Source organism: Galdieria sulphuraria, assembly GCF_000341285.1.
Source record: "Galdieria sulphuraria unplaced genomic scaffold scaf_10, whole genome shotgun sequence".
Lineage (NCBI taxonomy): Eukaryota > Rhodophyta > Bangiophyceae > Galdieriales > Galdieriaceae > Galdieria > Galdieria sulphuraria.
In genome coordinates, this window is record NW_005178465.1 from 209,797 (window position 1) to 227,306 (window position 17,510).

The 17,510-nt window shown below is 37.2% G+C and overlaps 11 protein-coding genes across 11 annotated transcripts in view; 5 read left to right on the forward strand and 6 right to left on the reverse strand.

Annotated features, from left to right (window-relative positions):
- The window catches only part of Gasu_16660 (uncharacterized protein), a 1,145-nt gene extending 892 nt beyond the window's left edge, over positions 1-253 (reverse strand). The window contains exon 1 of the mRNA XM_005707636.1: positions 195-253. Coding sequence (XP_005707693.1) covers positions 195-240 — 46 coding nt within the window. The 5' untranslated portion in view covers positions 241-253. The remainder of the gene's footprint in view (positions 1-194) is intronic.
- A 241-nt stretch (positions 254-494) lies between these two features.
- Gasu_16670 (uncharacterized protein) lies at positions 495-1,663 on the reverse strand. The gene has a single exon (XM_005707637.1). It carries the CDS (start codon positions 1,547-1,549, stop codon positions 605-607), a length of 945 nt encoding a protein of 314 aa, XP_005707694.1. The 5' UTR covers positions 1,550-1,663; the 3' UTR covers positions 495-604.
- A 485-nt stretch (positions 1,664-2,148) lies between these two features.
- Gasu_16680 (uncharacterized protein) lies at positions 2,149-3,163 on the reverse strand. The gene is made up of 2 exons (XM_005707638.1): positions 3,137-3,163; positions 2,149-3,079 (listed from the first exon to the last, which is right to left on the reverse strand). Exons 1-2 carry the CDS (start codon positions 3,142-3,144, stop codon positions 2,833-2,835), a joined length of 255 nt encoding a protein of 84 aa, XP_005707695.1. The 5' UTR covers positions 3,145-3,163; the 3' UTR covers positions 2,149-2,832.
- A 1,115-nt stretch (positions 3,164-4,278) lies between these two features.
- Gasu_16690 (regulatory associated protein of mTOR) lies at positions 4,279-5,023 on the reverse strand. The gene is made up of 3 exons (XM_005707639.1): positions 4,959-5,023; positions 4,724-4,915; positions 4,279-4,657 (listed from the first exon to the last, which is right to left on the reverse strand). Exons 1-3 carry the CDS (start codon positions 5,000-5,002, stop codon positions 4,342-4,344), a joined length of 552 nt encoding a protein of 183 aa, XP_005707696.1. The 5' UTR covers positions 5,003-5,023; the 3' UTR covers positions 4,279-4,341.
- Positions 5,024-5,315: 292 nt separating this feature from the next.
- Positions 5,316-6,563, reverse strand: Gasu_16700 (uncharacterized protein). The gene is made up of 2 exons (XM_005707640.1): positions 6,046-6,563; positions 5,316-6,000 (listed from the first exon to the last, which is right to left on the reverse strand). The coding sequence occupies exons 1-2, from the start codon at positions 6,460-6,462 to the stop codon at positions 5,452-5,454; spliced, it is 966 nt and encodes a 321-aa protein (XP_005707697.1). The 5' UTR covers positions 6,463-6,563; the 3' UTR covers positions 5,316-5,451.
- A 370-nt stretch (positions 6,564-6,933) lies between these two features.
- Positions 6,934-7,462, forward strand: Gasu_16710 (uncharacterized protein). The gene is made up of 2 exons (XM_005707641.1): positions 6,934-7,129; positions 7,231-7,462. The coding sequence occupies exons 1-2, from the start codon at positions 6,964-6,966 to the stop codon at positions 7,431-7,433; spliced, it is 369 nt and encodes a 122-aa protein (XP_005707698.1). The 5' UTR covers positions 6,934-6,963; the 3' UTR covers positions 7,434-7,462.
- A 1,171-nt stretch (positions 7,463-8,633) lies between these two features.
- Gasu_16720 (uncharacterized protein) lies at positions 8,634-10,224 on the forward strand. The gene is made up of 3 exons (XM_005707642.1): positions 8,634-9,063; positions 9,288-9,382; positions 9,427-10,224. Exons 2-3 carry the CDS (start codon positions 9,294-9,296, stop codon positions 9,545-9,547), a joined length of 210 nt encoding a protein of 69 aa, XP_005707699.1. The 5' UTR covers positions 8,634-9,063; positions 9,288-9,293; the 3' UTR covers positions 9,548-10,224.
- Positions 10,225-12,143: 1,919 nt separating this feature from the next.
- Positions 12,144-12,622, forward strand: Gasu_16730 (long-chain acyl-CoA synthetase). Its single transcript, XM_005707643.1, has 2 exons — positions 12,144-12,193; positions 12,227-12,622. Exons 1-2 carry the CDS (start codon positions 12,157-12,159, stop codon positions 12,583-12,585), a joined length of 396 nt encoding a protein of 131 aa, XP_005707700.1. The 5' UTR covers positions 12,144-12,156; the 3' UTR covers positions 12,586-12,622.
- A 526-nt stretch (positions 12,623-13,148) lies between these two features.
- Gasu_16740 (uncharacterized protein) lies at positions 13,149-14,273 on the reverse strand. Its single transcript, XM_005707644.1, has 3 exons — positions 14,245-14,273; positions 14,114-14,198; positions 13,149-14,069 (listed from the first exon to the last, which is right to left on the reverse strand). The coding sequence occupies exons 1-3, from the start codon at positions 14,253-14,255 to the stop codon at positions 13,290-13,292; spliced, it is 876 nt and encodes a 291-aa protein (XP_005707701.1). The 5' UTR covers positions 14,256-14,273; the 3' UTR covers positions 13,149-13,289.
- Positions 14,274-15,453: 1,180 nt separating this feature from the next.
- Gasu_16750 (uncharacterized protein) lies at positions 15,454-17,314 on the forward strand. Its single transcript, XM_005707645.1, has 3 exons — positions 15,454-16,154; positions 16,427-16,523; positions 16,578-17,314. Exons 1-3 carry the CDS (start codon positions 16,135-16,137, stop codon positions 16,674-16,676), a joined length of 216 nt encoding a protein of 71 aa, XP_005707702.1. The 5' UTR covers positions 15,454-16,134; the 3' UTR covers positions 16,677-17,314.
- Positions 16,404-17,314, forward strand: Gasu_16760 (uncharacterized protein). The gene is made up of 3 exons (XM_005707646.1): positions 16,404-16,572; positions 16,796-16,882; positions 16,941-17,314. Exons 1-3 carry the CDS (start codon positions 16,535-16,537, stop codon positions 17,017-17,019), a joined length of 204 nt encoding a protein of 67 aa, XP_005707703.1. The 5' UTR covers positions 16,404-16,534; the 3' UTR covers positions 17,020-17,314.
- Positions 17,315-17,510: the final 196 nt, after the last annotated feature.

Here is a 17,510-nt window from a genome sequence, read left to right on the forward strand (position 1 = left end):
CTGTCCATTTTCCATAGTTCCAAATTTATTCTCTAAAACAATAATGGCCATTCAAGGTTCATGTAGACAAACTCCACAGTTCATTATCATCTACGAAATACTTCGATGGACCGACTGGAGGAGGCAATCTTCAAATGATACTTTGAAATTTGGACCAATTCTGTCCCATCTAGCGCGTCTTTTCTTCCCCTTACACAAAGTCTGTGCGTAGTTTCTCTCACAAAATACAGAAAAAATCATAATGTGAAGTGAAAGTATCTTATTATGAGATCCAAAACTTGCTCATTGTTGAACAACTTCTAGAACAAAAGCACTGTACTTTTCTTTCATAAGGCATATCAACTATATGCAACGTGAAAGCCGACCTCCTCAACTATGAAGAGTTTGCGTATATTGTGTCTCTTTCTATTCACCTTCTCTGCATCAAAGATACGAGTTGAGATGATAACACAAGAACATGGCTCTAAAAATGGAGCAAACCTGAGAAAGCCACAAAGTAAACACGCCACTTTATAAAAGCAATATATGAAAATGTGTCGCACACACTTTAGGTATATATGATGGATAAACAGGAAGGAATGTAGCATTCCATCATCCTCTACAACTAACTCTGTAAAGGCACATTCCTTAAGCGTGTCAAAACTTGTCGATTGATTTCATGACAAAAGCTTTCATTCATAAACTTCTCCATCATCTTTCTGCCATTCTCTCCAACTTGACGACAGAACTTTTCATTGTCTTTGCAAAACTGGAGCTTCGCAACCACATCCGAACCATTGAGATAGAGTGGAATGAAATGTTGCCAAGGTCTCAAGCTACGGAAGTATACACTTTCGACAGAAAAAGGATATGGATGGAAGGGACACGACCAGGAATATAGCGCTTGTGGAAAGTTGCTACTCAAATCATTTCCTTCTATATTTAAAACATATTTGTATTGAAAAATGCCTTCCTGAGGTACAGGTTCTTTCCAAAGATGACCATATTTCTCTTCCTTATCAAACAGTGCAATAAATCCAACATCAACATCCGAACGATTCAATGACTGCAACAACTCAACTATTTTCCTTCTATTGGACTTTCCTGGCACTTCTTCTTCATCCAAAATAGGGCCTGTCGCACTACCTCTCCAAAACAAAATATCTTTCTTCTCATTCCAAGGTATCGTATCATTACGAAACCAATCTGGAAAGTGATAATAGCGTCGAGGCCATAGAACCCCATTTGGAGACTGATATTTCCTCGCATGCCTAAGGAAACAGGAATCTTCCAATACGTTATCTTCAATATTTGTATAGTTTGAAACTCTCTCAAAGTCTTCGCCATATAGTTCACTAAACAATCTTATTTCTTCTACCAAGTGTTTGTGGCCTGTTATTGGCCACTTCCGAAGTTCAATACAAGTTCCTACACGAAAATCTACTTCCTTGTATAGGTCGTCATCTTGCTGCTTCGTTAAAGAATTTCGATGGACTGACAACTCGTACAAAGTAGTAACCAGAGTTCCAATAGTGGATAAAAAGATAACAAAAGCTAGGTATTTGAGCATAACGCTTGTTTTATAGGGCATGGCAATTTTTGAATTTTTGTCGCCAGCAATTTTTAGAATTTTGGAATGATGGTGAGATAGGCGTAATGATGAATCGTCGCGACAGTGAATATCTCTTCGAGTCTTCTAAAGTTGTCAAAATTCTAAATAGATACTCAATCTTATGACTCTTAATTTACCAAACAAGAGTCAGTTTCAGATTTGTAATCTTTCTTAATGAAGCAGATAATTTTTGTTCTCCTTTTGGAGGGTTGAATGTTTCCACCCTAGAACTAGCACAACTTTTATGAAATGGCATTTTTATGCTTTCCTTCAAGCAGTTTTGAAATTGCTGCCTCAAAGACATCAAACAAACTTTTTACTAAAATTTTACTTGTCATGTAAAGACCAGTGCTCTCGACTTGTCACGGTGCATAACACCCAAGAAGACTCAATGCATATTTTCTTAGATTTGTACAGGAACTCTTCTCGGGAACTAGCGACATCTTCGGCTATTTTGGAAAGTATTGCTATAATTCTTCGGATTCTATAGAAAATAGTAAATTTTTGAAGAGTAAATGTTCTTGAATTAACGGAAAAGAAAATCTAGGAATGTTTCCCTCGTGTTGTTGTATGTAAACGGAAGCAGCACAACGCAGAATGCAGTTTCTATAGAGAGTATCCATAATACTCAAGCAAAAAACATGTTAGGTTCATGCTTTTGTTTTCAATAAATAGAGACTTCTATTATTTCTACTGGCAAATACTACAGAGACAAACATGAAACAACTAGGCTTTTCAGATACCCTTCATATCTATTGATCGCATTCTATCATTTATTAACAATAGTATTATGGGAGTGCAGAGTAACGACTGCATCCGATCAACCTACTTCTGCCATGTATCGGGCAAATATGACACGGAATGTTTCACTTTCAAGTCTCAGTTGAGTTTGGTGACTCGTACCTACCTTTAGGGAAGTGTTCCTCCTTGTCGATACAGTTCTTCAGGTTAGTCAACCGCTTGCCTCCAGTCAATCTTTGCCTCGAAACGTTTTAATTTTCAAGTCAGGAAGCTTCAAAGCGAATAAACGTCCAAAAGTTACATATACTCGACACCTTTTTGACTAAAAAGAGTTTGGAAACAACAATCAAAACGGTCGAATTTGGAAGAACAGTGTTCGACTATAAAATATGGCTTTGAAACGACCAAGGCGAAAACTAAATAAAAAACGCTGTCAATTCCCAAAAGGCATTACAGAAGATATCGTGTTAGTTTTCTAATTTCTTAAGAGGGTAACCACGCTACTTCCCCAGTCTAAATATGTACCAAGTTAGGTGCATAAATTCATGCTCTTCAGAAATAAGATGTTCTTTTCTGAGAAAAGTCCTAAATAGGAATGCATCATCACTCTTCTCTTCAATGATACTAATAATGAAGCCATGAGCAACAATTGCGAGGATCAAACCCCCAATCTCGTATTGATAGAATGTCTCATAAATTCCTAAATGAAAAGGAATTCCAGAAGGCGAAAATTCTAAAAGAATCAAACTGAAGCAAAATTATCCCGAGACTCATCGCTTCTTATACTGTCAAAGCTGTTCTTACGAAATCATCACTTTCCAAAAGTTCTTGCGTACTGGAGGCTAGTTCTGGATAAATTTGACAGAAGAAAAATGGCCACTTCTAACAACAGCTTTTTTTGAAAATGAGTTTTAGCTGTGATAGTGTCTCGTGTATGAGATTACGCTTCCGTCAAAACATTGATATTATCCACGAAAGTAAAGTCACTTCAATCAATCTTTTTAGGAGCAAAACCAGAAATGGCCGACGAAATAAACAAAGCCAATGCTTGATTTTTTTAGGATTCTTCCTTGTCGATATTCAAAAAGTCTAACTTCTAGTCATGACCTCTTTTCTTAGCAAATCTGACACATATGAATGATCTTGGCATATTCCTTTCTCGCCATATGAATATCAACTCCTGAAAATTCAAATGAAAATGGAAGGATTATGACTCAAGCCTCTCCAAAGATGAGCTCTGCAAAACTTGAGAACATACGGAAACACTCCGACAGACAGTACCGTTTCCACCGCCCAATCTACCAACTTTAGGAATCTGGCTATAAAAATAAGAGCTCTTTTACAGTAATTCTAACTCAATAGAACTTGTAAAGAAATACATAGGTAATTGTTCAGGTAAGGTGGACTTTTCAGTTTCTATCATAAACCATATGCAGACGACTGCATATTGTCAAGTAAAATATAAAGAACCCTTCGGATACAACGTACTTGGTGTTTAAAAAATGGAACGGATTTATAGGAAGCGGAAGTATTCATTCTTTCTCCAACAATAAAATTTCTATTGAAGTCTCTAATACAATTTTCAATTTAGAAGATCATTTTCTCGGATCCTTTCTTTTTTCATTAGTCGACAATGACGATGGCAGCTGAGCCAAACAGAGTGGATAAATGGACGCACATTTGAAGTGTTCAGTATAGAGACTTAAGGATATCTTTGGCTAACCAAAAATTTCTAAAAAGAGAAGCAACAGCAAGTCTTGAGGAAACAGTTTAGGAAACAGTGTCCTTGGAATACAATTCTCTGCAATACAATTTGTTACAGCAGAGAAAACCCTCGAAGATATCTTAGTCTCCGATAGATAAATAAAAAACTGCTTATCAAATAAGTTCTCCAAGCCTTGTCTTTTTGTAACTCAACTTTCCTAGAATTCGATCCAACATCTCTAATCGAACCCCAGATAGTAGGGATCGAAGTAGGAACCAGCGACAAGCCAACTGAGTAAGAGATATTAAACAAGAAGTGAAAATATCTGCCCAAAATAAGGACCGGTTGGCAAAGTCTCTTTCGCTCCGCAAGACGCGAATAGAATACTCTCTTGAAAAGACTTGAGCTCCCTTTTCCAAGCATTCTTGTCGCTTGCAGAGTTACTCTCTTCTACTTGATCCGAATATGTGTCCGATATTGACGCAAGTTTGTCTCTTCTTTCAGCAAAATCAAGAAAGGTTGAAACTATCAAAACTGTATTAGAGCAATCGAAAACCAATGCGGATGAAGTTCCAAGCCAGCTTTCAAATGAGAGTTGCACAGAGTGTGTGTGATTCTCGCTGAATAATGAAATATTATTATTGAGTTCGTCTCTGGAATCAACGAGAACTAGTTTCCATCGTTACCTTACCAGCTGGGGGGGGGGGGGGGGTGCTTTTGAACTAATGGACGTTATAATGAAATAGAATTCTTTCATCTTTTGCATCACTTCGAAGTTGCACGCAAAGCTTATGTACGTCATCCAAAGTTGGTTCTGTAATAAGATGATATCGGACCCTGCCTGCCATCTTTCATATTGACCTTGCAACGCAGCGTAACTGCTTCAAATGGTCCATGTGATACTATTTTGGTTGGATCTACCCAACATTATAGTGTTGCACAAGGATGAGACTATTCTTCCTCATACTGAATCATACAGAAGGATTGAATATGTTGATATCCGAAGATTTCAAGTAAGATTATTTCAAAGGTAAAATTATAAAGTGATAAATGGAAATGATATAGCAGCATGCGTTGGCCGTCAGCTTTCTTCGGGAGAGCACACTATACCTCCTATAGTTTTTAATCCTTGCATGAGCAGAAAAAGCCCTCAAAGTCGCTGACCCTTCTTGAAATACGTCACAGACATTTCGAAAAACTTTTGCACAAGGAGAAGATATCGATTTCAAACCACAATCTGACTTCAACTCTATATTACAAGAAGAGATAGAATCTGGATTAAACAAAATATAGTTTATTATAAGAGGGTTGAAAAACTTCGACTTCAAAAAATATTTAAATACTACCTATACTCAAAGTTAGAATTTCCAATAACGTTGTAAGAATGCATTTACTCGTGAAACGAAGAAGCTGACTACATGCACCAAAAGGCAAATCTGGAACACTGCCAAAAACTTTTGCCAGCTTCGCACAATGGAGGGGATGAAAAGATAACCACATTCTGTGGATACTTCGTCATCATCATAGAAGCAGCATTGTTAGAAAAGGTGCTGATAAAATTACCAAAAAGAACTCTTGCTTCAGAAAGTACAAATAGATCCACATACTTTGCAGGAATCTTTAACTCGGATGAGAAGTTTCCCAGTGAAATTACCTCCCTTTCGAAAAATCCATTATCGACTGTTGGTGCTTGTCCATCAGAAGCAATAAACAAGGGCATCTGATTCAACTGCAAGTCTGAAACAATCTTCGAAACTGTAGAAACATTCCATGGACAAGAAGCATTCACTCTTTCTCCGATCCATTTCGGGTAGTTTGCAATAAACAAATGGCAATCTAGGTCTAGGTTTCTTAAATGAACGGCGACAAAATTACGTTTAGTAAGACCTAAGTCTCGTAAAACAAATTCCATGAAGCTTAAATGTTTCTCATTCCAACGTAATAGTGAAAAAGCTAGCTGCTTCTGCGCTGGTGACAGACAAACATATTAAATTTCCTCCGCAGTGACTTGCAAATGATTCCCGCTATTGATATAGAGAGCTAGAACAGCAGGATCTTCCAATAAAATGCCCCGTAGTTTGTCGATCTTTGTAGTTCCATTCGTTTGAATATCTTCCTTTGACTGTTCTACAAACATTCCATATTGTTCGAAAAGAGAAAAATCGAAAAAGTCAAACATCTCGTTCTTGGAACAAACGACTTTCCGATTAATTAAACCACCAACGAATAGTGCATTAATGATGAGAAGTAGATTGTTGTTAAGTTGTCCATACCAGCCGGTGACAAAGAGAGTCTTAACTGGCTTTGTAATAGTGACGTTTGCTTTTCCTTCTCGTTTCCGAGAATAAAGAAATACCAGAAAAACAACCGTAACTGCTAGAAAAAGAACGCTTTGTCCTCGAAATCTTCGTATCTTTGACAACATGGTTTCAATAACAGAACTTTTCCGTGCTATACCAAAGCTTGGAAAACTTTCGCCGAAACAGCCTCAAAGAGAATGTCCGTGGCGTCAAATTAAAATAGCGTTCATTTTGCTTCGATTTTCTCGAATTTTAAGTTGTTTCAACCCGCTATCATGAAAAAACCAAGTGTTGGTTTGTTGACTTTCCTATTGTTGGCAACGACAGTTTTTATTTTCTGTCGAAATTACGGCAAAGAAAGCCAACATCAGCAAGAAAATATTAACGTGAAGCCTTCCATCGCTATAATTGTCCCTATTCGGAATAGACCTACTGAGGAGAAGTTCATACGGATATATTTCTCACGATACCTCAGCCAGTTCCAAAACGCATCGTATGAAATATTCTTTGCCGAGCAAGCGGATGACTATTTATTTAAAAAAGGTTTGCTCTTTAACGCTGCTTTTTTGTCTTTGATAGACCGTTCTTTTGACTGCTATTGTTTACAAGACGCAGATACAGTACCAATGACTCATAACTTTCTTTACCGATGCCCTAAGAGTACAGTTCCGTACCACCTTACTTTACCGAACTTGCATCCTCACGTTCACTATGAAGGCAGCGGAGCAGGCAACATTGTCTTTACTGCTATGCAGTTGAAGCTCATTAATGGCTATGGAAGTGCCTTTTGGGGTTGGGGCAGAGAAGACGACAATATGGTGAAACGTTTCAAAGCACTAAATTTGTGGCCATTTGAAGTGCCTGAGGATACTCACGAACGCTGTTTTCCATAGACTGTTCTCCTCAAAGGACAGAAAGTCAAGCTCCTGAAGACATGAAATACCTTTTATTAGAAGATCTTGGATTTTACGGATTGAACACGTCAAGATTTGAGAAGGTTTCCTGTGACAAATTAGACGATGATCCATTGCCTATCTGGAAGATGGCTTTTAAACTGGAATGTGATATGGATTTGACTCCATGGTGTAAACAGTGACTTTCTGAAATAAAACATGTTTCGAATCGCAATATTTGCTTTGGTAACTAAACTGTCTCAACGGCTTCGGCTGCGTAGAAATCGCCAAACTTTCATCAGAGTAGCTGCCAAGTAACTCATTTCATTTCCGGTCAGTAAATGTTTTGTTTAGTCTACCAAGGGAGAGTTACATCGTGTCTCGTATATCTTTTGACACAGTAAAATGCAGCTGTAATCATATTATCAAGATAGCTTCCTGGTTTTCACGAATGCTTATGATAAATCAACTCTTTCAGAAACTAAGAAATTTAATACTTGTCAAAAGACGAGTATGTATACAACAATTGGAAATGCATTTTAGAATACAACTAATAAACTGCCGCCTTCTCAAGATAAAGGTTGCTTCATTGAAAACCTAGCTCTAATGGGGACTTCTGCAATGGAAAATATATCCACCATCTATTCAAAGGAAGCTTAACGTTGCAGCTACATTTCTTCAAGTGTTCAAAAAAAGAAATCCTCTCCAGTCCGGCCGTAAAAATAAAGAGTGCTACTTTCAACGAAACATTCGGTGGAATCCACACACATTTTCAGAGTACTCAAAAATCTCTGAGAAGAAATCACGGAAAATGAACTATTAACGCAAGTATGTCCCAGTGTTTCAAAAATATATTCATTATTGCGGCCTCCAGTTTGCTTAAATTAAATACGTTGTGTTTTCGTAGAGCTACAAATATTCTCTTTTGTGAAGCAAACTTCTTGATTCGCGAGTTTGCAAGCAGAAGGAAAAGAGTTGCCAACAAAAGGAGTTTGAGTAAAGAAGGACAGCTAGTCTAAAGGTACAGCACAAGCGAAGTTGGATGCGGCAGTTATAGTTTTCTTCAAACTCCAACAAAGGAGCAAGAGCTTATCGAAATACTTCGGAACTACTCTTATGCCATTCAGTCTATGGTGAGTTGAAACCGATGTTTTCTTGAAGAGTCCTGATTTGTTCTTCGTTTCATACCAAATATCTTTACGACTTCACACAATTTGCTCGTTCAGAAGGCAATGAATGGCTATTCGCGAGTGTAGTTTTCGCGGAAAGCTTCAAGGCTTGTGATTGGATAGCTAGTGAAAGATAGAGAGTTCGAATATCGTTTCGGGCACATTTCCGTGAGTTTTAAAAGAATGAGTTGATACCATATTGTCTATTTCAGCTCAACACTTGCTTCGGTCTGGGACAAAATACTCGATATTGGATAAACACTTCCTTCTGACCAGTCTTTATTTTAGTAACGCTATCTAAAAGAATTTTGTGAGAGCATCTGGTCAGAAATTCTTTCTCACTAACCTGTTGGAAACGATTGGGAACTGTGTAAGTTAAAACATTTAAATGAGCAGAGATTTCAACTAAGTGAAGGTCTGTTGCACAAGGGCTTACAGCCAAAAGCTCTCTTCCATAGTCAGCACTGACAAAGTCACTTTTCAAAGTTCTCACGAGTCAAGTTGAATATATGGAGCCTAGAAATTGACTTGGGAAGTGAAAACAGAAGACCTGAATTTGTGTCCGCTTGGCCACTCCAATGTTACTTCTTTTGGCCGTTTTTAAGGTTACGCGGCAGTGTTTACAAAACGAAGAATAGAATCGCCTTATTGACAGTTAACAGAAGTAGATAACTTCTCATCAGCAATGCAGGATAGAGACCTGCAAATGGACAGCAAGTAGCTGTCCTTACCGCAATGGATAGGATGATAGCGTATATTGTAAATTTCTTGAGTGACAACAAGTTTCATATTCGAAAACAAAGGTGCAAGTGTAGAAGAACGTCTTATTTTATTCAGTAATGAACCATCTCCGTGAAAGACGCTTCGTCAATAAGTTCACTTCAATAGACAAGCATGAGATACGTTGTTGTGGCGTTGCATTCAATTAGAAATATTTGTAAAACGACCAAAATTTCTCCTACTGCAGAGTATTGTACTCATAAGTAATGGCAAATGGCGCAACATAATCTCATAACACGTACTGCAGTAAAACTACCGAAATACGTTCGAACTCTTCAAAGAATAAGAAGTTTCAAATGATTGTAAATCTTCTGGCTGTCACCAAAACTTTTTTAGCAAAACATTCTATCCTTTCAACTTTATTCTGAGCAAAGCACCAAACCAGACGAGTGTCCGGCAACATATACAAATATTGTTCCTTCGTATAGAGACTTTTTTGTAAATAATTTTGAAGCCGTTTAATAGTTTGTTTACGCAAGTTACGAAAATGAACAGTCTACTTTTTTAAGTAGGCGAAAGCGAATTCTGACAAATTGAATGACATTTTGACGTAAGACAACCCTACACAAAAATTCGAAAGAATAGAATTCCACTATAGTTCGATTTTCTAATCAATGTATTCGTGAAAATCAACAAGTTCATCTGCGACCAGAACTCGTCCATTCCACCATTGGCTTCTTTTTGACGGTTAATTATTCAGGTGCACGGCTTATCCGTACAAGGAAGACTTATCTGAGTTCTTCGTGTGAAGATAAAATAAGCTGCATCACTCAAAACAATTTTAACTTCTTGACTGTGCAAACAACAGCAATTAGATGAAATGCATAAACGCCAACGTTGCTCCAGTTGGAGCTTTTCACCACTTCGCCTCTCCACCTCGGGACCCCAGGTGAATATTAGTATTACAGCTGTTAAGCTATTTAACCAATGGCTGCTAACTTTCAAGCTTCGCTGTTTAAAAGTTCTAGATGTTTCGACAAGTTGTGCTAAATTCTTTCAGTGAGCTTCAATCGCACCAACTAGACTGACACGCCAACTGCACGAAAATTTACCTATAGTATTTTCCTGATCTCCTTCAGCTCAAGTTCAACAGTCCAAAACTGAAGGGGAAAGGCCAACTTTGACAAAGTTTGAGATAAAAAGTTCTCTCACAACCTTTCACAACATAAGCTGGCCGTTAATTCTTTGGAACCCTCTTCCAAAAATTAGCTGAAATCAGACTAAGTGATTGTCATGGCGGTGCTCAGTAAAAACCCTTCTTATGATCGCAGTGCTGTTACAGTTCTTAAAACGCCTAAATATTGATGTCGGAATCATGAGACCGTTGTTAATTCCAAAAATGATACTACCTTTCATTGGATAAACTGTGCTTTGGACAGGATTGTTTGAATAAATGACTATTTTAAGTATAAGTGTCGTTTCTAGTTGAGTTTCACATGCCCCGTTTCTCTTGGTCTTGCTTTTTTACACTTATCCATTTGTACAGTCCAAAGTGTTTTCCTTTGAAGCGATTCATTCCTCTTCAGCCACATGCTTCGATTTCTGTTGAAAAACTCTTGCAGGGAGCTTGGAAGAAGGTTTACTTTTCCATAAGCTTCCTTTATTTTTCTCTTATGAAGAACGAATATTTCTTCTGTAAAAATAATTGGGTTGTATTTCTTCCAAACATTAGACCTATTGGTAATTCTGCCGAATAACTTTCAATTAATAGTGTTAGTTGTTTCAAATATCACTGGATTATTCTCTATTTGCATAGAACACATCTGTTCTTATCTAATTAGGAGATAGAATAAAAATGGATACGAATCGATCTCTTAGAATCAGTTTGCTCAAGATTAGTGCAATTATGTTGAATCGACTGCAAATTTGTGTTGAATAAAAAGCACAGTTCGAGCATTGAGGCAACATGGTTGGTACTTTATCATGCCATTGTACTGAATATCAAGCTCAAATTTTGTTTTCGTTCTGTTAAGAGGACCGTAGTCTATTGTGGCTGCTTTTCTATGGGATGTAAATTGAAAGAGATCAAAAATTTCCAATATTATTCAATATTTTTATGAATGATATCTTTGAAGTACCAAACACATGTTCGCTGTATTCATCTTCATTATCATGAACATCCATCCTTCCCTTACCTTACCAAGCATCTCAGTTAGTGAACTTTTTTTTATCCGGTAGATCACCTGAATTGATGTTTGCAGATGACAACGTTTTGCTGACAACAAATCAAGGCCACTCTATTCATTTGTTGAAGTATCTCGAAGATTTTTTTGATTTATTGGATATGCGGATTATTTCTCATAAATGTTGAGTCATGGCTATATGTGGCGATACGAGTCAGTTGGAAAAGTATACTTGGTAACTGAAAAGGAGACATTACCTACTGTTTCAGAATACAAATATTTTGGAGCACTTCCTTTTAGAAGATTTAGTTCCTTATAGCAGCGTAAAGAAGATGACGAATAAGAACCTCAACCGCACCCATCCGCTTCTCAGCAATGTAAGTCATGGTTAGAGATTCGTATATCACTGTCTACTTATAATCAAAGGTTTTATTTTACCATTGAAACTATAAAGAAAGAGGGAAAAGATCTGGCATGCATTATGCACCCGTTGAGCATTGACCAACTCAATCACATGCCAAGGCATTTCGTAGACCACCGTTCTACGTCCACTGGAGCTGGTGCTATCTTCGTAATTGAAGCATTTGGTTTGACTAGTGTTTGACTCATTTATTGCATGGCATCGCGCTAGCCTATTTCTCAATGTTCCAAATATGCATGCTTTAATTCATTGGTTAAGCCAAAATCATCCTTTTCAATGAGAATCAGATTATGTCGGGTACGGGTAGTCTTATATGGCCAATAAGGCATAATACTCTAAAATGATTGGTGGAAACATACCAGAGATTATGAATAAGCCGCTTGGAGCAAAAAGATGACTCCACAGTGCATCCACAAAAAGTGTTGCTTCGAGGATGGTTTCATATCCGAGACATTGCAGTAATGGATTAAGTTCGTTATGCCTACTTAGTTGACAGGATAAAGGGTATGCTGTGGCTTCTGGCTACAAAATATACCCTCTTGAAGTTGAGGATGTACTACAAAATTACGTGCTGTTCGTATGGCTGCAGTGTGTTGGCATACCTGACAAATATAGAGTAGAAGCTTTGAATGCTTACGTTGCTTTGAAACACGGTTTGGAATTGACTTCCACACAATTGATAGGATTCTGTAAGAAGAGACTTGCAGCTTTCAAATTTCGAAGACAAATGGCAATTATTGATGAGGTACCGAAAAATGCAAGTGGTAAATCTTTTCGACGAGAACCTTGTACAGTTGAACAAAAGAAACATGTAAATAGAAATGGACGACTATTGAGAGCAAGTATACCCAATAGAACTTAAACTATTTTTTTCTTCGATTAAAATAATTTCAAATTGATCAACAAACTCCTGTAATTTGGACTATCGTTCGCCAAATTGCTTAGTCACTTCAAGTTCTATTTTTCTGGCTACCTCATTTCTTTTCTTCAGTAGCACAAATAGTTTCAAAATAAATCCGTTCTAGTGATTATAGTCCATTACAGTCGATCACTGATTACTTCGATGGCCCTTGAAAAATATAATACGTGAAGCTCTCAAGGCAAACTGGAGCATGAACGGCTTTGGAAAATCTTGATGTACTAAGCCACAAAAAAGCTATTGTATTTGTAGAAACCTTTCGCATTTTCAGAATAACGTCTTTATGACAAACTTTAATTTTCTACCAGTGGATATCCAAAGGCAAGTTATTGAGTTGCCAAAGCTCCTCAAGGACTCGATAAAATTTGTTTGGAAATTATTAGTCATCAAGCTAATTGAAATGGTAGTTTCCTAAAAAATAACTTAAAGATTATTGAGCGAGCAAAGATTTCAAAAAATATTTTTCGTTTCTTTCTTGGAATAATTTCTTGACATAATGACGATACTTAAAGAAGCATAACTTTAATGCAGTGACAAAATTTGACTTGACATCGCACAAAACTAATGAACCTCTTCTCTTCCTTTAACACATAAAGACCAGAGAAATTTTCATTTAAACAATGGTAGCAACAAAAATGTAAGAAACTTTAATTGGAATCAAGAAATCTACAACATTTTCGCTGTTCTCTACAAACATCTTTCAAAAAAATCTTTTTTCCAGTATCGCCACTTATCCAAAAACAATCCGACGCACTCCGACGCCCTAAGTTTTCTATAAACTGCATACAGGTTTCAAGGTAGACCTTGCCACCTCCATTATGATGATGAAAGTACGGAAAGGTCTTGGTATCTCTATTAATATATGTTGAGTTCGACAAACAATAATTGTCAAAGACTCCTTCGAGACGATCCGTGCACTGTATAAAATGGGCTTTGTTGTCTAAAACAATAGATTTGTCGATGGATAGTAAAAAGGCAATTGATGTCGACGCTTGGTCGTCTCGTTGTTCAGGTTTTAAAACTTTGTAGAACACTTCCCAATTTAAATCAACAAATTCCTTCACTTTTTTCCACCTCCCAATGAAGCCACCACCATTAGGAAACGCATATGGCCCTTCTCCAGATCGTTTGAAAGACTCGAGTTTCAGAGTATCGCAGAGTTTCTCGGCCTTAAAGCTCCACACCCACGGCCTCTCTTGAGTCTTCGGATCATATAAATTTAATGAAATATTAGAGAAAGGGTTATAAGAAAAAGGCCAGCAATTTTTTTCGGCTCCTAAAAACAAGTCCTTGTCCGTATTGGCAAAGTCTTTTCTAAGCCCACTCGTTTCTCTCATATAGAAAGCGTCTCTACCATCAAGAAACACCACTATGTCGTTGTCTTCCAGTAGTGTATTGTTTTCTGTGCCTATCAAATGAAGAGCTACCTGCTGAAGTTCACAAAAAGAAAACTAGGGAAACGAGTACATACTAGTTTGCGAGTCTTTCTGTCAGTTTCCTTGGAATATCGACTTGGATCTTCTAATCCATAAACCCTTGAGTACTCTTTGCCATTACTGAATGAAAAAGAGAGAGTGCTTGTGCGCAAAGACCCTCGGTTACCTCGTCATCATATGAAAGAAAATGCAGTTGCTCCTCTTTTGTAATATAGTTATATTCAGTTAAAAACCTCTTTATAGAAATGTGAACCACAGCAGAAATCAGACAAAAAAATATTAGACTTGCTGCTATATACGATACATATAGGGAAGCCATATCACCCAACCTTCTGTTTATTGAAATGACCGCGAAGAGCTGGCCGATCACGTGAAGGTCCCTGAGAGGAATTGAGTAGGGAAGAGGAAGCTGGGTGGCCGCTTTATGGAGGGCCGGACGAGGTTTGGTTTCCATGATGGAATAATGATGGGTTCGCAATGAGTTGCATACATCCTTCTTTTGGTAAAAATAGTGAACTCATCATAACGTAACTTTGTGTGTTGATAAATCCTAGAAATAAGCTTTCAATAATTGTATGTGGCCTTTTGTGGTAAACAACATTCTTCTTTTCAGCAACGTAACTTTTTTATGCATAATCCGCAGAAAATGCATTCGAAAAGGAGAGTGTGTGTTTTGGTAGACCTGCTTCACATACAGTTTGACTTTCTCTTTTCTCTTGTCGATAAAATGTGGCTATCAACATGAAGAAGTCAAATACCAATTGAGGCTTTTTGCTCAAGACAAATCTGTGTTTTCACTATGTTCCAAGTATTTATTCAGTGTTCTCTTCTCGAATCAAAGTAATTGGCTCTTTCCTTTTATGGCAAATGAACGGAAATGGAGTATATAATCTGCTTAGTCAGGTACAGTTGATATATGCAAGAACTCAAAGAATCACTTGATAAGCTCGAATGTGGCTACTGAGATATATTTTTGCAGAATAAAACGGTCTCATCCATTCAAGAAGAGTCGTGCTTGATTCTCAACAGACCCTCATAGTGACTTTGAAGTTTTGACAAAAAATTTTTCTTGGATGATTTATTCACAAGAAAGATTTGTGCGAATGTGGAATAATAATAAGAGGATTAAATAATAGCTGAAGTTACTAATTTTGGATACAAGAAAAGATTTGTCGTTCTGTCAATCCAGAAAAGGGATTGGACCGGTTGTGAATACTAGATGAGACCTGTGCAATTTGAACAAAAGAGCGATCAGGAAATAAGATGAATTGCACACTGTCATGCGAACGTAATTCACAAGGAGTGAGTTTCCTTTACAACTTGCAATTGTCCAATTTTGCTCGATATTGTAGTCAAGTGAGAAAATTCAGTATCCATGTTTCTCAAGCCTATTCAACTCTAGATTCGAAGATCGTATGTGGTCAACCTCCAACAAAAATATTATCATGCTTTTAGATCTTTTCCTCACAATATCGTACAAAACTGTCACAGTAATGCGTACAATTCAGTTTGGATACTCAACTGAGAAGTTTCAACCTGTGTTGCAGGCTGTGTTCAAACTCTAATAATGCTCATCATAACTTTCATTTAATTTTACAACTATTGCTAATATACTTCGCGAGAGCTTTCCAAACAGTAAAATACGAAAACGTCCCACCAGTGACTAATTGACAGCTCCTGTCTATAGTACAGTTGTCACTAAAGACACAAAAGAAAGTTTGCAGTATAGTAGGAACTCTTCTAGAAATAAATACACAAGTATCTTCAAACTCCTTTTCTATATAGCTTTGGAACAACTAGAGTCAACAACAAGACAAGTTTGCAACGGCGTCGTCCTTGACAAACAAATTCCAACTATTGAAGCAAAGCGTGCTTTGACTCTTTTGCCAATCCACTACAGAGAGCGGGGTTCATCCACTCTTTCTTTTCAAATTTTTCTTCTAACAATTTTGTCAATATCGTCTTTCGAGTGGCACTGAGCATCGTCAACTTGAATACTGTCATATATAACAGGATGGAGAAGTGACCTTGACTTAAAAAGAGCTCGTAATATTTTATGTGTATATTTAGGCTTACGTAAAGAATCTGCAGGCGTTCAACAATCAGTATTTCACAATTTATCTACTTGGTGCGAAAGGAAGGATACACTACTACTTCCAGTTAGACCCAAATCCCCCAATCATTAATCACCAGATCGTAGTTTGCCGAACAAGACTAACTTTCGTTACTTAGTGAGAAAAAGACAACTCTAGAAATATTGGAAGATCAAGAATACTTAAATTTGCATTGTACAGTAAAGAAAAGAGATTTTCGAAGTTTCCGTGCAAGGAAAAGTAAAAGTGTTGCAGCTTTCTTGACTACAACTTTCAGAACGGTCTATTGATTCGTCATCGATGCGATAGAAACACAGACCGTTGTAACTTTTGGTACTCAATCCTTCTTCCCGTAAGCAAATTATGTATATATATATCGATGAAAGAATTCACGAATTTTGGTCAGTTTCTGTTGAAGCCCTGCCTTCTGTATACTTTCCTATTCTACAACTGGGTACACCATTACTTCTTCGCGATTCATCAGCCCAAAAGGACGGCTCCTTGACCTTCATTTATACATAAGAAAAGGTTACAGTTCTCATACCACAAGTTAAACGAGTTACTCCCATTGAAAGTTGGAAAATGATCTTTGCACTTTGAAGCAGTTTTCCGAGGTTTTTCAAGGCCAAAGGAAGACTCTCGGATTGAGAACAAGTCAAAAGCTAGTTCTAGCAAAACCCGTTTTTGGTTTGCTATCGAAATTGGGTTCCAGTAAGTTTGAAATTTACCTTGTAAAGATAGTTTTGGTCAAACTCAGCTCTGTTAAAAGCTATAGTGTTGCTAGTGAGTCGAAGGAAGCTTCTTACAACAAAGTCTTTCTTCTTTTACAAAATTACGTGTGGTGTTAGATTGATTGTATCGAGGCCATTAACTGTCTCAGTAGCTTTGTATATGTCTCCAATTGAATACTTTTTTTAAAACTCACCAGACATAAAAGATAGTATATCTCCGGTAAAACGAGAAAGTTACATAACAACCCCTCACCGTCGTTGGTTGAAAGTGAGAATGATTTATGGCTGACTAAAACTCCGTAAAGGTTTGATATTGTATCATTCTCCTTCAGTTGTTTCTCGTTGAATTCGCTAAAGTATATTGTAAAGTCACAAAATCGGCTAAGTTCGTTGATCGTTAAATACAATTTTTTCTAAAATTGTTGCAGAAGATAGTCGACTGCTCCCAAACTATCGAACTTCTTTACAATCTTTGCAACCAGCTGAACGGCACTCTCGTATTTTGCTTTTTGATGATAAGAGTCGAAAAATATTTTGTTCTATAATGTGCTTTTCAAAACAATTACTCGGTAATATGGAAGGATAATTGAGAATACGCCAATAATAAC